A 12,652-nucleotide genomic window follows, 5' to 3' on the forward strand; every position below is an offset into this window, starting at 1 on the left:
ACTGAGCCTTGTCTTCTCCAGACTAAACAAGCCCAGCTCCCTCAGCTTCTCCTCATAAGACTTGAGCTTCAGACCCTTCACTAGCTTCACTGCCCTAAGAGGCATTCAAACCACACTGCTTAGAGCCCCACTCACTCTCTCTTGGACAGTGCTTTTGTGAAGTATTTCAGTGGCATCAGCCCATCTCAAAGCAGGGCCAGGAGGGACCTCAGCTCACTACAACCTCCTTTCATGCAGCTGTAGAGAGTAGTGAGGTCCCCACTGAGCCTTGTCTTCTCCAGACTAAACAAGCCCAGCTCCCTCAGCTTCTCCTCATAAGACTTGAGCTTCAGACCCTTCACTAGCTTCACTGCCCTAAGAGGCATTCAAACCACACTGCTTAGAGCCCCACTCACTCTCTCTTGGACAGTGCTTTTGTGAAGTATTTCAGTGGCATCAGCCCATCTCTAGTGAGGTCCCCACTGAGCCTTGTCTTCTCCAGACTAAACAAGCCCAGCTCCCTCAGCTTCTCCTCATAAGACTTGAGCTTCAGACCCTTCACTAGCTTCACTGCCCTAAGAGGCATTCAAACCACACTGCTTAGAGCCCCACTCACTCTCTCTTGGACAGTGCTTTTGTGAAGTATTTCAGTGGCATCAGCCCATCTCAAAGCAGGGCTAACAGGACTAACCCAGCTGTGACCAACCCGTGAATCTAAAAGAGATTGTTAAAATATGTTGCTAAACTCTGATTGTGATGACTAGTAAATAGCACAATGTCTTTCCTGGACACCCACTGAACTTAGAAAAATCCCTTTCACATCTACTGTATTTATATATGCTGCTATATATATGATATATCATTAGAGTATATATCACATACATAGAGATATCATGTATGTATCTATAGAGAAATCACATGCACATTGTTTGCAGGCATTTGACAAAGAAAGAATTCTTATTTTATAATTTTCCAAATTTAATAGACTGACTTTTAGCCCTGGACAAACTTGATATAACATTCTTCCATACTGTCCTTTCTGACAAAGATTTTTACAGTAGTGGTGCCGAATTTGCTGTTATTAGAACTTTGGTATGATTTAAGAGGTACCGAACAGCATGTCCAGTTTGCATTGTTATCCAAGTAGGAAGTTCAGCTCTTACTGCCTGGCTGCTTCTGTTAACTACATCTATGGCTAAATCATCAAATTTACATTCAGGTTTATCTCTTTTCAGAAAAGACAATGTATTTGCAAGTATAAATGCAAACAAACTATGCTGCAGAGTAATGAGGGAGTTGAACTAATGTGTTTAAAAAGGAAAGATTGTATTGTTCTGACACTACAGGCCTGGCTCTCCTCTTATTGCACAAAGTTTAGACTGGCATAACTCTTTTGACTCCTACTGGCTCACCTTTGATTTAGTTTACAGGTAGCAACAGAGGAATCAGGGTGTGTATTTGCTACACTTGACATTCACCAATGTAAAGGCAGTTTTAATTATGTTGTACAGGAGACTGGAACCCAAGATCTAGTATTTTGCTGAGACTGGTAACTGAACTGGGTATGGGAGCATTTGGCTAGTAAGACCTAAGGAGAAATTAAGCTGCATGGCAACTTTCTCCTTCAATATCCAAATATCAGATTTGTATCTTTAAATACATCCTGAAATATAATAAAAAGTGCAAGAGTAGTTTAAATTTTAATACAGTGTTTATCTTATTAGTTAATAGAGTGCTAAACAAGATGTAAAATACACATATGCACAAAAGCTTATACCATGATCTGCAGTGCCATGCTATGCGTGTCAAAGTTTTGCATTTCACTTGCAATTCATGCTATGTTTCTTTGGTTTTCACCCCTGCTATTAAGTGGAAGAGCACCTGCTTTTACTTGTAGTCGTGGGGCACTTTATCTCTTTAGAGGAAACAAAAATTTGGTACTGGGGCACTGTGCTCTTAATGCAGATGCAGAAATCCCATTAATATTACTAGGAAAGCTAAGGACACAGGGGAGAACGTACCACATTTAGATTACTGTACAGTTCTGCAGTCTCTTACATTTAGCCAATACTTCCAACAAAATAGCCCATAATACAGCTTGGAATTGAATGCTGTCTTTTGTTTGTTACCAATAATGCCTATAATACTGGGCTCTCATAGCTGAGCAAGATTCATACTGTTACAGTCACGTTTATATCCACATTCAACTTCCTTTTATTAGAAGTATAATACTGCACTTTATATCACAAATGTATAAAAAATATGGCAGATAGTGTCATAACAATACTTTTCTTTTAAATGAGTATATTTAAAAAACAGACAGTTATTTTCCATTTATATATATATTTATATATAGAATAAAATACTCCTGATGCAATATATAAATGTTACTGTTAGTTTTTTTATAGAAACTACTGTAGCTGTTGCACTGCTTCACAATGTTTCAAACAGCTCAAAATAACTTTACATTATAACATAAAAGATATGATTATAACAGTACGATATTAGGTCATCATAAATAAATATTACAAATCCTATCAAATATGGAAGTTTAAAAAACAAATTTAAGACATACAATTTAACTTTAAACCCTTAACAGGGATACACTTTTGTCACATAAACCCCACTGTTTTAACTAGGCAGCAAAAAATGTAGTAAGGGCATAGGTCTAGACATGAATGTTTTCACCCTTTAAATGCCAATACATACCAGAAGTCTCCCAGCTTTCAGACAGAGATGTGCACTGAGCTGGAATGTAAATGAGAGCAAATGGCAATGCATTTTGCTCCCTGACCTGCACATTCTGCCTGGCATCCAGTGACATTTCTGATGACTGGTAATTCATAGTTCAACTTGTTTTCCTGTATAATCCCTGACTCTCTCTGTGGTGCCAAACAGCATAGCTCCACATGTACATATTGCACACCTTTATAAAGCTGAAAACGCAGTCTTACCATCACCAGAACCACCACCACTCCCCTATGCTGATCTCCACCCCTCTGGCCTATTATCTGGAGTGCAATTACAAGGCTGTCTCTTTTAAATCGTTCAGGTTTGGCATTCGCGACCGGTTCGTTCGGTTGTACGTGTGCCCGTTCTGTCCACTCTTGGCAGGCAGCTGATCCGAGTAGGGAGGCCCATCACTCACAGCCCTGTTGACAGGGGACACGTGCCAGGTGGGCTCCAGCTGGCTGGGGATCTGCAGCGTTGGCCTGCTCTTCGGCTGAGCCTCCTGCCGCACGTTGCTGCTGCCGCCGCTGGAGCTTTGACTCATGGGGTGGATTCGCACTTCAGAAAAAGAAGCTTTGGCTGGCTGAGTCGGCAGGGGCTGGAAGCGAGGCTCAGCAGGGACAGGGTGATTTGAAGAGAGGTGCAAGAGCTTTCGAAGAGATTTTAATGGCTGGCTCTGAAAGACATGTGGAAAAGCGCTTGACCTTCTGCTCTCCATCATATCAGACTTCCTCTCACAGAACTGTCATATCCTAAGCTGAACATCTTGAACTACACAAGACTTTTTCACTTTGGGTTCATATTCATTTGGTACATTTAATTCCAAGCTATGACTACACACCTAAGAAAATATCTTCTCATCATGATTCAATCTATTAGGTACCTGAAAAGATGGAATCTTTTCTGCATCTGAAAAGAATTGTTCCAATCAATTATTATATCCTTGTATCCTTTGAAAATGCAGGCAGAGACAGTTGCATTAGCTGTCCATCTGTCACTACTCTTAACTTTAGAACCTCAGCCACATTTTATGAGGCACAGATACCAGAAATACAAAGGTCTTAAAAACTGTGTGAACATCAGTTAGGGGTTAGAGAGAGTCTTGAGTAATAATCTGCACCAAAGTAAGGTCTGGCAGAACTCAGCAGTTAAATATTTTGTTTACTGGCAGCTCTAGTTTCTCACAGCTTCTTTGACTGGTGAGCAGATTGAAGGAAAATGGAGATATGGGGTTACTGAAAATGGGCAGCAAGAGCCTGGGGAAGCCTGAGTACAGAGAGTGGTATGAAAACAGCCTCATTAAATTCCACAGCTCACAGTGCAACTTGTTTCTTCAAACACTGCAGCTGCAACAATCCCCCCTTTCCAGTTTTCAATGGGACAGCAAAGAGCATGGCACCAAAGGTCCCTCCAAGCCATGCCCCCCCAGCTGGCTTTAAAACTGGAGAAAATAAAGTTGTGTTAGTGCAGTGTTATGCTCCTGCTTAGACTGCAGTCTGTGCCAGCTGCACTGTAACGTGGTCACAATGCTCTGGTGACCACATCAAGCACCAAACTGCACCAAGCAGCAGTGTGCCCGGGGGGATTCACCACTCCTTGCACAGCTAACCTGAGGGATTTTCTACAGCACCGCGTTGCTACCAGAGATGTGCACTGCAATATTGCTTGTCTCCAATACAAAACCATAACCAATATTTCAAAGGGCTCGGAGACTGACACAGGGACATTTAGTCTCTCTTTTCCTTGTCATTCACGTCCTGATTTTCAAAGAATTATACAGGACTGCAGGCACATGATTTTTTATGTTCAATGAGCAGGGAATGAGAAGGCTGGGAAATAATGTCAAAGGCAATTTTTCTATTCACCAGAGAAAAAGCTGTCAAGAAACCTCAGTGATATTAAAATACAGGAAATTGATAATGCCACTTACTTGAGGCTGCATTTCTGTCATCTTCTCAGGATGCCAATCCTTCTGCCTGCTGCTCTGGTGATTAGAAGAATGAATGGCTTTCTGTAATGCCAAGAGATCCTGACCATCAGTGTTAGGCATCTGCAACAAAAAAACACTGGTGTCCTAATATATTCTTAAGACTAGCTGTAAATAATTTCCCACAGTTAGTTACAGAACACAAGCCCATTACTGCAGCAGAATTACAATGACCTTTCAATTCTTCCCATAGTAAGAGCAAGTGGCTGTGGATATCATGCAGGTTTGCTCTACCCTTAGCCCTTAAAGCATTCCCATGCTGTTAGTCTTATTTGCTGTAAGAGAGAGCAGTTAAACAAGGCCTCAAAAAATAAAAAAAAAATTAAAATATTGTTGAGCCTCATCTTCATTTAAAAAGCATTCCATACTGCAGTTAAGACCATGGATCAGTTCTATAAATTTGTTCCTGAGTGAGGCAGATCAAAATCTCTCTCAACTGATGTCTTGACTGTTTTTGCCATTCTAAAACCAAGAGCTATTTCTTTCCCCATGTTTTTTATCCTCCACAAATATCCCAAACTAAAATTAAGAAACAGCTCAAACTTTATGGCAGAAGGATAAATTAAAACTTGTAGATTTTTATCTAATTTCAAGAATTCTAAGCAAAAAAAGTACGAAGTGTAACAGATTTTTAATGCAAGCTGTCACGAACAATCAGGACAAACAAAAATACAACAGACACATGAGCTAAAATTTAGTTTTCAGATAATCCACTGTTAATATATGATAAATTAAATTTATATATAAATGAGCAGTTTGTATAAAAATGTATTTATGATACAGCTCTAATCCAAACCAGGTTAATTTTTTCATGATTGACACAGAATGAGAGGGTTTCATTTTAAACATATACAATTTCACAACTATTTTCCTTCTTTAGCTTACTCTGAGGGCTCATTCTGTCTGGAACTGTGTATGTTACGTTTTCAGCATATCAAATACTAAAAAAAAATATTTTTAGGCACAGTCTATTCCACCAGAACTGCCAATTTTACTTAAATTTATTGAACTGGCCCAAGATACTTAACTGGCATGAAGAGAAAGTGATACCATGAAAATAAACCACATGCTGCTGTAGTCAGTAAAACAAGTTTACTGGAGCATTTTACAGTGCTACTGTACTTAAAAGTTAATACCATGGGTAGAGTGACTACAGGAAGCTTTTTCAAAGAAGAACTATGCTTTAAATTATTCTTTGAATTAAAAAGAGGAAAGAGGGATTTCTTGATGCTTGGATTCTCCCCGTTGGTTGAGTCTGTCTGCAATATAAGATACAAAAACTAAATGCATAGTATTTCAACTCAAGAGATCTGTCCTTACTATATTAATTCTATTTCTTTTCTTTTTTATGATTCCAACAATACATATTATCAACCCTGTAATTTGCTTCGTGAAAATACAATAATGATGGAACAAAAAAAGCCCATGGAACAAATGCAAGGAACTCTATGCACAGAAAGCATGTACAAAAAGATCAGTACACCTATTCTTATACGTTCATTAGGAATGCAGAGTGTGTTTCAAAGCCTTTTGGAAATAGCTGGGAGGTCTTGTTGACTTTACTGAGCTTTGGATCAAATCCTGTAGCTCTGGCAATCATTTTTACTTATGACAATGACCTAAAGCAGTATGACATGAGCAGCTGATATTTACTCTAGAAAAAAAAATATTCTATATTTAACTTGCAAAAAGACCTAGGGTTCCAACATGAATCACTGCATTCCTAACATAAATATGCCTTTAACAACTTCATGTATAAGTGCAAGGACACCGGCTCTTTTATTTTAATTTCTGTAGCAAAACCAAAGAGCACACCAATGGCTGCACAAACAGCAAACAGAACTATAAGGTATTAGAAGTATGAATGAGACTATTTCTCCCCTGCTCAGGTGGGAACAAGCATAGGACATGTATGCTGTGCCTTGCATTAACCTGCCCATCAGAAGAAACCTTATAATGCAACAAAATTATTATAGGACTAAATAGAATGACAGGTGCACTCCAAAAACAAGTGGTTTCAAACAGCTTCCTCAGCTTCCAGATTCATCCAAGTTAACGAAGGCCAATAATTAGCAGAGCTTATGTTTAGGAGTTTTATGGTCAGAAGAATTTCCTTTTTCAAATTCAGCAAATTGAAAGGAATCAAAGCATCGCTCAAAGAAATTCTCACCTGCAACTGTTTTTCCCAAAGCAGATCATTTCTTCAGCTTGAAATATGTGCCAAAATCTGCAAAACTCAGGCTCCTGTGAAGACAGGCTTCCTCTGAAGCCTACTGACAATGTGCACAACCCTCATGGATATCAGATTGTTTGGTGGCAGATGACAGAAAAAACTGTGACTCTAGCAATCCTCAAAACCTTTTGCTATATGTTACTAAAAGACTTCGAACAAGATGAAAAGGAGAAAGGACAAGAACAGCTTTGCAAAAACAATATTGCAAAGAATTCCTGTAACAGGCAGTAACAATTATTATCCCATGAGGTACTGCACTTGGAGAGTTCTGTGGAGAATGATTCATGGGAGCAACTCTGCAGCAGGAAGCATCAGGAACTGAGATCAATTCTGGGCTATTACATATTTTGAGAATGACATTATTAAGAAGATGCCTTCAATCCAATTTCAGGTATCTTTTATGACTCCAATGACAATCACCAGCAAAATGAGACTTGCCAAAGGATATAGGAAATAAATTGTAGCTAGCTATGATGTGCTTCTCAGAGCTCTGACAGTCCTCAGGTCTAGCTTCTTATTTGCTGCACAAAGTCTGTGTTAGAGTAAATAACTGGAATTTCATACTTTTAGGACTCTATATGAATTATAAGCCTCAGAAAAAAACCCCTGGGTAGTAACAAGCTCTCTCTGAGACACTGAATATGAATGCATAGAAAACATTATTCATGTAGTTGAAGAGCTAATATTACAGTGCTGTTAACAGCTTTTACTACTGAAGTCAAACTTGGTGCTGAACTGAAGGTGGTAATTTCTGTTTGCGCTGAAAGATCCTAAAGAACATCTCAACATTTGTTAGGTAGATGTTTTCAACTAATAGATTAAGAAGAACAAAGAACACTGTCTGAACCAGACACTTGTGCACATGTTGGTGGTACAGTCTGTCCCTAGATACTGACTGTTCTGTTAATCAGCTGCAAGTCGAAATGAAAGAAGTTTTTCAGTCTCTAGTTGGATCAAGTTGATCTCAGCAAGTTTCCAGCTGAAGATTCAAGATTTGTATCACTATCTTATTTCACTGTTTATTAATCTTCCTGTGAGATATTAGCTCTAAGTAGCAAACAGTTTTACCTTATGCAAAACCTCTCTCTCTCCCCATTCCTCTCTTCTAAAGAGTAAGAAGAAACAGGAGGAAGGATCATGTATAAATCTGTCCTATCCTGTAATCAGTGATGGTTTTGGTAGCTATCAACCAAGATACTTTTGATTTCGGTGTTTTGTGAAGTGTCAGATGCAGCACAATCTGGTCTAGCTTTCCTTCACACACCTTCAACACCTCCTTTGGAAGCAGCTGATACACCACCTATCAGCTCAGCTATTAGAGTGTTCCCTGCCACCGTTTTGTAATATTTTTTTTAAACGCATCAGTGGTACCAGTGACCTTAGGTGTGCTGTCCTTTCACTGACATTTTGATATCAAATAATCCCAGAGCTATAACCTAGACATTTTGTTCAGTTGTGTAATACAAATGATTACATTTGCACTGCATACATGTATGAGGATGAACAAGTTCAGAAGAAGAGGCAGATGCCACTGCTCTAAATCCTGCCCAGCAGGAAGGCAAGGTGCATTTTTGAGTGCCAGTTAATATACGTATGTCCATGTTTCACAGGGTTCAAAGAAACTTGAAAAAATATCCAACATCCTCCCCCCTCAAAAAAAAACCCACAAAACAAACCCAAAACTTGATAATCACCCCTCTCTCCCATTTGCAACAGGTCAGCCCTCCAGCAATACTCAGTGTCACACCACTTCATCCCTTGGCAGTAGATATTTTCCTTCAGTTACTCCCTTCTGCCAGGAGGGAGTGAGTAAATACTCCATTTTGAGAATCTTCAAAACTATAACTGCATTTACACTTTCAGAAACATTACAACTATATGCAAATAAAATTTTAAATGTTTTACTGTTTCCAGAACTGCCATTTGAGAAAGAGATCATGTTTCGGTTACTTCAGTTCTTAGGGAGATTTGAATTATAAAACTTTGTGAAATGTTAATATACCACCACCCTCTGATAAAAGAAAGTCCTTTCTCCCTCCCAAAAACCATATGCAAATGTAAAAATGTATAAGAGACACCAAAGACTTATACTGAGTAACAAAAGTCACAATCCACTCCTTCAACAACACATAAAATATTAAGAATAGTTAACACACATCATCCGTATTCCAATCATGGGATGCAGCAAGAAGACAGAGGCTGCTACCAAGACATTCGTATGAAAAAGACTGGAAAGAATTCTCATTTCTAACAGTCTGATTTCCCCCATAACTGAAATTATTAAAGTTCTGAGGGCACACAAGAATGCGTTTACAATTCTTGGAATGGCATCTCCATATACTGCAAAAGAATTTGCTGCAACATCAGCTTAAAACTTGCATCAAAACTGGCTCTCAAAGGGTCTGAATGAAAACAAAGATGCACAGGACTAGTAACTGAATAAATATTTGAAAAGGCAAAAAAACTCAACCCTGAGCAGGAAAAGAATTTGACTTTCATAAAGTGACGTGAGAAAATAGAAGAACAAATAGATACACACATGGTCATAAATAATTCCAAGGTACTGTACTAATCTAGCACATTAAAATTGTATAATTCAAAACCAATAAACTTTTTTTTATGAAAATGCTGTATACTTACATTTTGAGTTTTCTTCTTTTTCTTTTTTATTGCCCTGAAAAAACCTTGCTTTTCTTTCTCCTTGAGCTGTTCTGAGTGACTGTTAAGATTTTCAGGACTTTTCCTAAATATGAAATAAGGTATTGTAAGAGAGATTTTATTTTGGTACTCACTTTGAAAATTCTGTGTAATAATGTGATCTGATGCCAAAGAATGCAAATTATTGATTAAAACAAAAGGATTATCAATGTTTTAGCATTCATTGGTTCCAGGGTTACTATACAAATACCAGACAAATAGTCTTATCAAACGGGGTAGGAGGTACACAGTGTTAGGGTAAAATGATTAGTTCAAACCAGTGAAGAGTTACTTAGGGAAAAGGAAAGCATGCATGTCTTTTTTTTTTTAAGACAGAATTTAATATTCAATCCAAAATATCACACACAAGGTCTTTTAGAAAAATGAAAATCATATCTGAGAGAACATACAAATGGTGATGAGGTATAAAAGCACAGGTCCAGTTTATCCACTGCTTGCTGGAGAACCAGGAGTTGCAAAGTTCATCAGAGAGAGCCACTTTCAATTGAACTTCCTGACCTTTGCTGACCTGATTCCAAATTTATCATCTGGGAGGCTGGGGATCTACTGTCGTCCACTTCAACTTAAAACTTCAGTTAGTTTGTAATGCTTGGGTGAGACAGTGCTGGCAACAGGACGTGACCCGAAAATGGAACAGGTGACTTGCCTGAAGACTGAATTTCCACCCTTTAACTTACATGTCTGGAGTAACTACAGCTGATAAAGCACATGTTGCTTTTAGTACACAGAGTAAACCATGTATGTAAAGTACTGATATGAGGTAAAATGTGGGACATTGGTGAGACATAACTGAATGCAGTTCTAGTGACCTTTAAAATAGCTTGAAAATACTGCAGGGAAGTGTCAGAGATTTCCATCTCTTTAATGTGTTAAAAAATACAGCCAAACCAGCCCAAACAGTTTCCTTGACTGTGATGCACAAGTACTCATCCAGGAAGAAATTACAGAATACTAGAAAGACCTTTAAACTAAAGGGCAAAGATATAACAAGAACAAGTAGGTAGATGATGAAGCCATGATTTTGATGATTTTACATCATTAACTGCCAGAACAAACTCCTTAGTGCAGTGGATTTCCCATCGTTGACATTTCAAAGCAGAACCTCATACTCTTCTACATTAGTCATGTGTGCCTCTGGGCCTGGATCCCAGAGAATGGCTGACACTTGACAGCAACTAACATACAAAAAATCATACTTGATGAGTTAAAAGTCCTTTTTCATTCTTAAGTTGCATGAAAACAAGAAAAGAAATTCTTCCATTGTCTTGATGGAAAGCCAGAGCTTTAAGGGCTCTAGATGACAAACAAGAGCAGCTTTTCTTGGAGTAACTGTAATGTAGCAACACTTAGCTGTCTACTATAGTTGTCACTGGCTGCTAATTCTGGCTTTAAATGCTATGCTATCAGCTGGTGATTCAGCTGCTACTACATGCCAAGCTGATTTTTTTTCCAAGCAAATGTGAAACACATAATTGGGATAAAAATCACTGGAGTCATCCTCCTTGTCGATAAAATTATCTTCACTCTGGTAGGTGGTTTATCAGTTTCTCAATTTCTACACAAAACCACCTCAAGCTTGAAATGTTACCTGGTTCTAAATATAAATGCATGCAGTGTTTAAATGCCATAACAAAGTGCAACTGTTAAGAGAATGGCCTTAGTGGAAAGATTCCTAGGCAGAGAGTATGGTGGAAGTTTTCCTCATTTAGATTTTTTTGAACTTACATCTGGATCCAGAAAACACATTCAGGTACATAGATTTAACGTGAACATTGCAACACTACGGGAAAAATATCTAGTTTAACATCATTATTATATTTGTAAGACATTTTTAATATACTGGATTGTCACATCCTTATATTTGGTATGACTGTGTAACAGCTGCAAGGCACTCTTGTGTCAATCACTTAAAGCACCAAGAAGAAAGCCAAAGAGTAAAGGCTCCTGAGAGCCTTACAGATTCAGTGAACTTCTGGGAGTGAGTTAACACAGACAAAACACCTACTGAATTATTTACTAAATGATTTTTACTTGAGTTGTTAGAAAAGTTGGCGGAAAGCATGTACCCTGAGTATCCTGCTTGTACTCAGGAAGTCATGTGAACAGGGCTAAGCCTTTCCCCAAAGGAGCTACTGTGCATGCACATCTACAAACATATCCCAAACCATAGCCCCAGTGCAAATTACCAATCAAACAGCTATGTTGTCTGCTGAGGAACCAGTGTCAGATCATAAGGAAGTTCCCAGGAGGTTACTCTACATTGTCCTTTAAATATTTTCAAAGTCTTGCTATGGCTTTTCTGTTCTAAAGTGTATTCCAAAATGGAGATGCTGTATTTTAAAAGGTGAAGTCAATCTTCAGAGTGAAGCTTGGAACAATTTTTGCCATACATTTAAATAGAGATTCACTCAAGTGTGATTCTTTTCTTTGGCTCAGTGAACCTGGATGAGAAAACTGCTTTCTACAGCATCTGAGCAGAGAAGGGAAATTCTGCACCATCATTTCCTCTTGATGGCTACAGTGACCAGAGAGAATAGTAAAATAAGGGACTGAGAACTCTGCTCATTTTCAATTGCTGCTTACCCAAAAGCCAGTGGTTTTATACTGACTGGTTTATGTCATTAACTCCTATGACTCATATTGCAGTACAGTTGTCTGAAAAAGCAGTGACCTTGAAAAGCAACTGCTTCAAAACACATGCTCATTATGTGAAGAGAGTGAACATATATAGCATTATAGCAGGAAGCTCCAACACCAGGATTTTGTACTGAGTAAAAATAGAGCAGAACATTTTGATCGATGATGAAACCCTGGGATATTTTAGGCATCCCAAAAGATGATTTTCAGATAATGGACAATACAGGGAAAAATAAAGATTATCAGAAAAAAATCCGTATGGTAGAGTCACCCAACACCAAACTTACAGTATACTGCAAGTATCTTGGCATTTTGCATAAAGCTTCTTGAAAGCAAACAGTTACACTAGAATCTGCTATGTGCTGTCT

The 12,652-nt window shown here is 38.4% G+C and overlaps 1 protein-coding gene across 1 annotated transcript in view; it reads right to left on the reverse strand.

Moving 5' to 3' along the window:
• Window positions 1-2,726: 2,726 nt before the first annotated feature.
• CDKL5 (cyclin-dependent kinase-like 5) overlaps window positions 2,727-12,652 on the reverse strand; it is a 65,847-nt gene continuing 55,921 nt past the window's right edge. Inside the window, 3 exon segments of the mRNA XM_009082607.1 lie at window positions 2,727-3,385; window positions 4,640-4,759; window positions 9,570-9,672. Of these exon segments, the coding sequence (XP_009080855.1) occupies window positions 3,002-3,385; window positions 4,640-4,759; window positions 9,570-9,672 (607 nt within the window). The 3' untranslated portion in view covers window positions 2,727-3,001.

The sequence above is a fragment of the Acanthisitta chloris genome, unplaced genomic scaffold (genome assembly GCF_000695815.1).
Source record: "Acanthisitta chloris isolate BGI_N310 unplaced genomic scaffold, ASM69581v1 scaffold21929, whole genome shotgun sequence".
Taxonomy (NCBI): Eukaryota; Metazoa; Chordata; class Aves; order Passeriformes; family Acanthisittidae; genus Acanthisitta; species Acanthisitta chloris.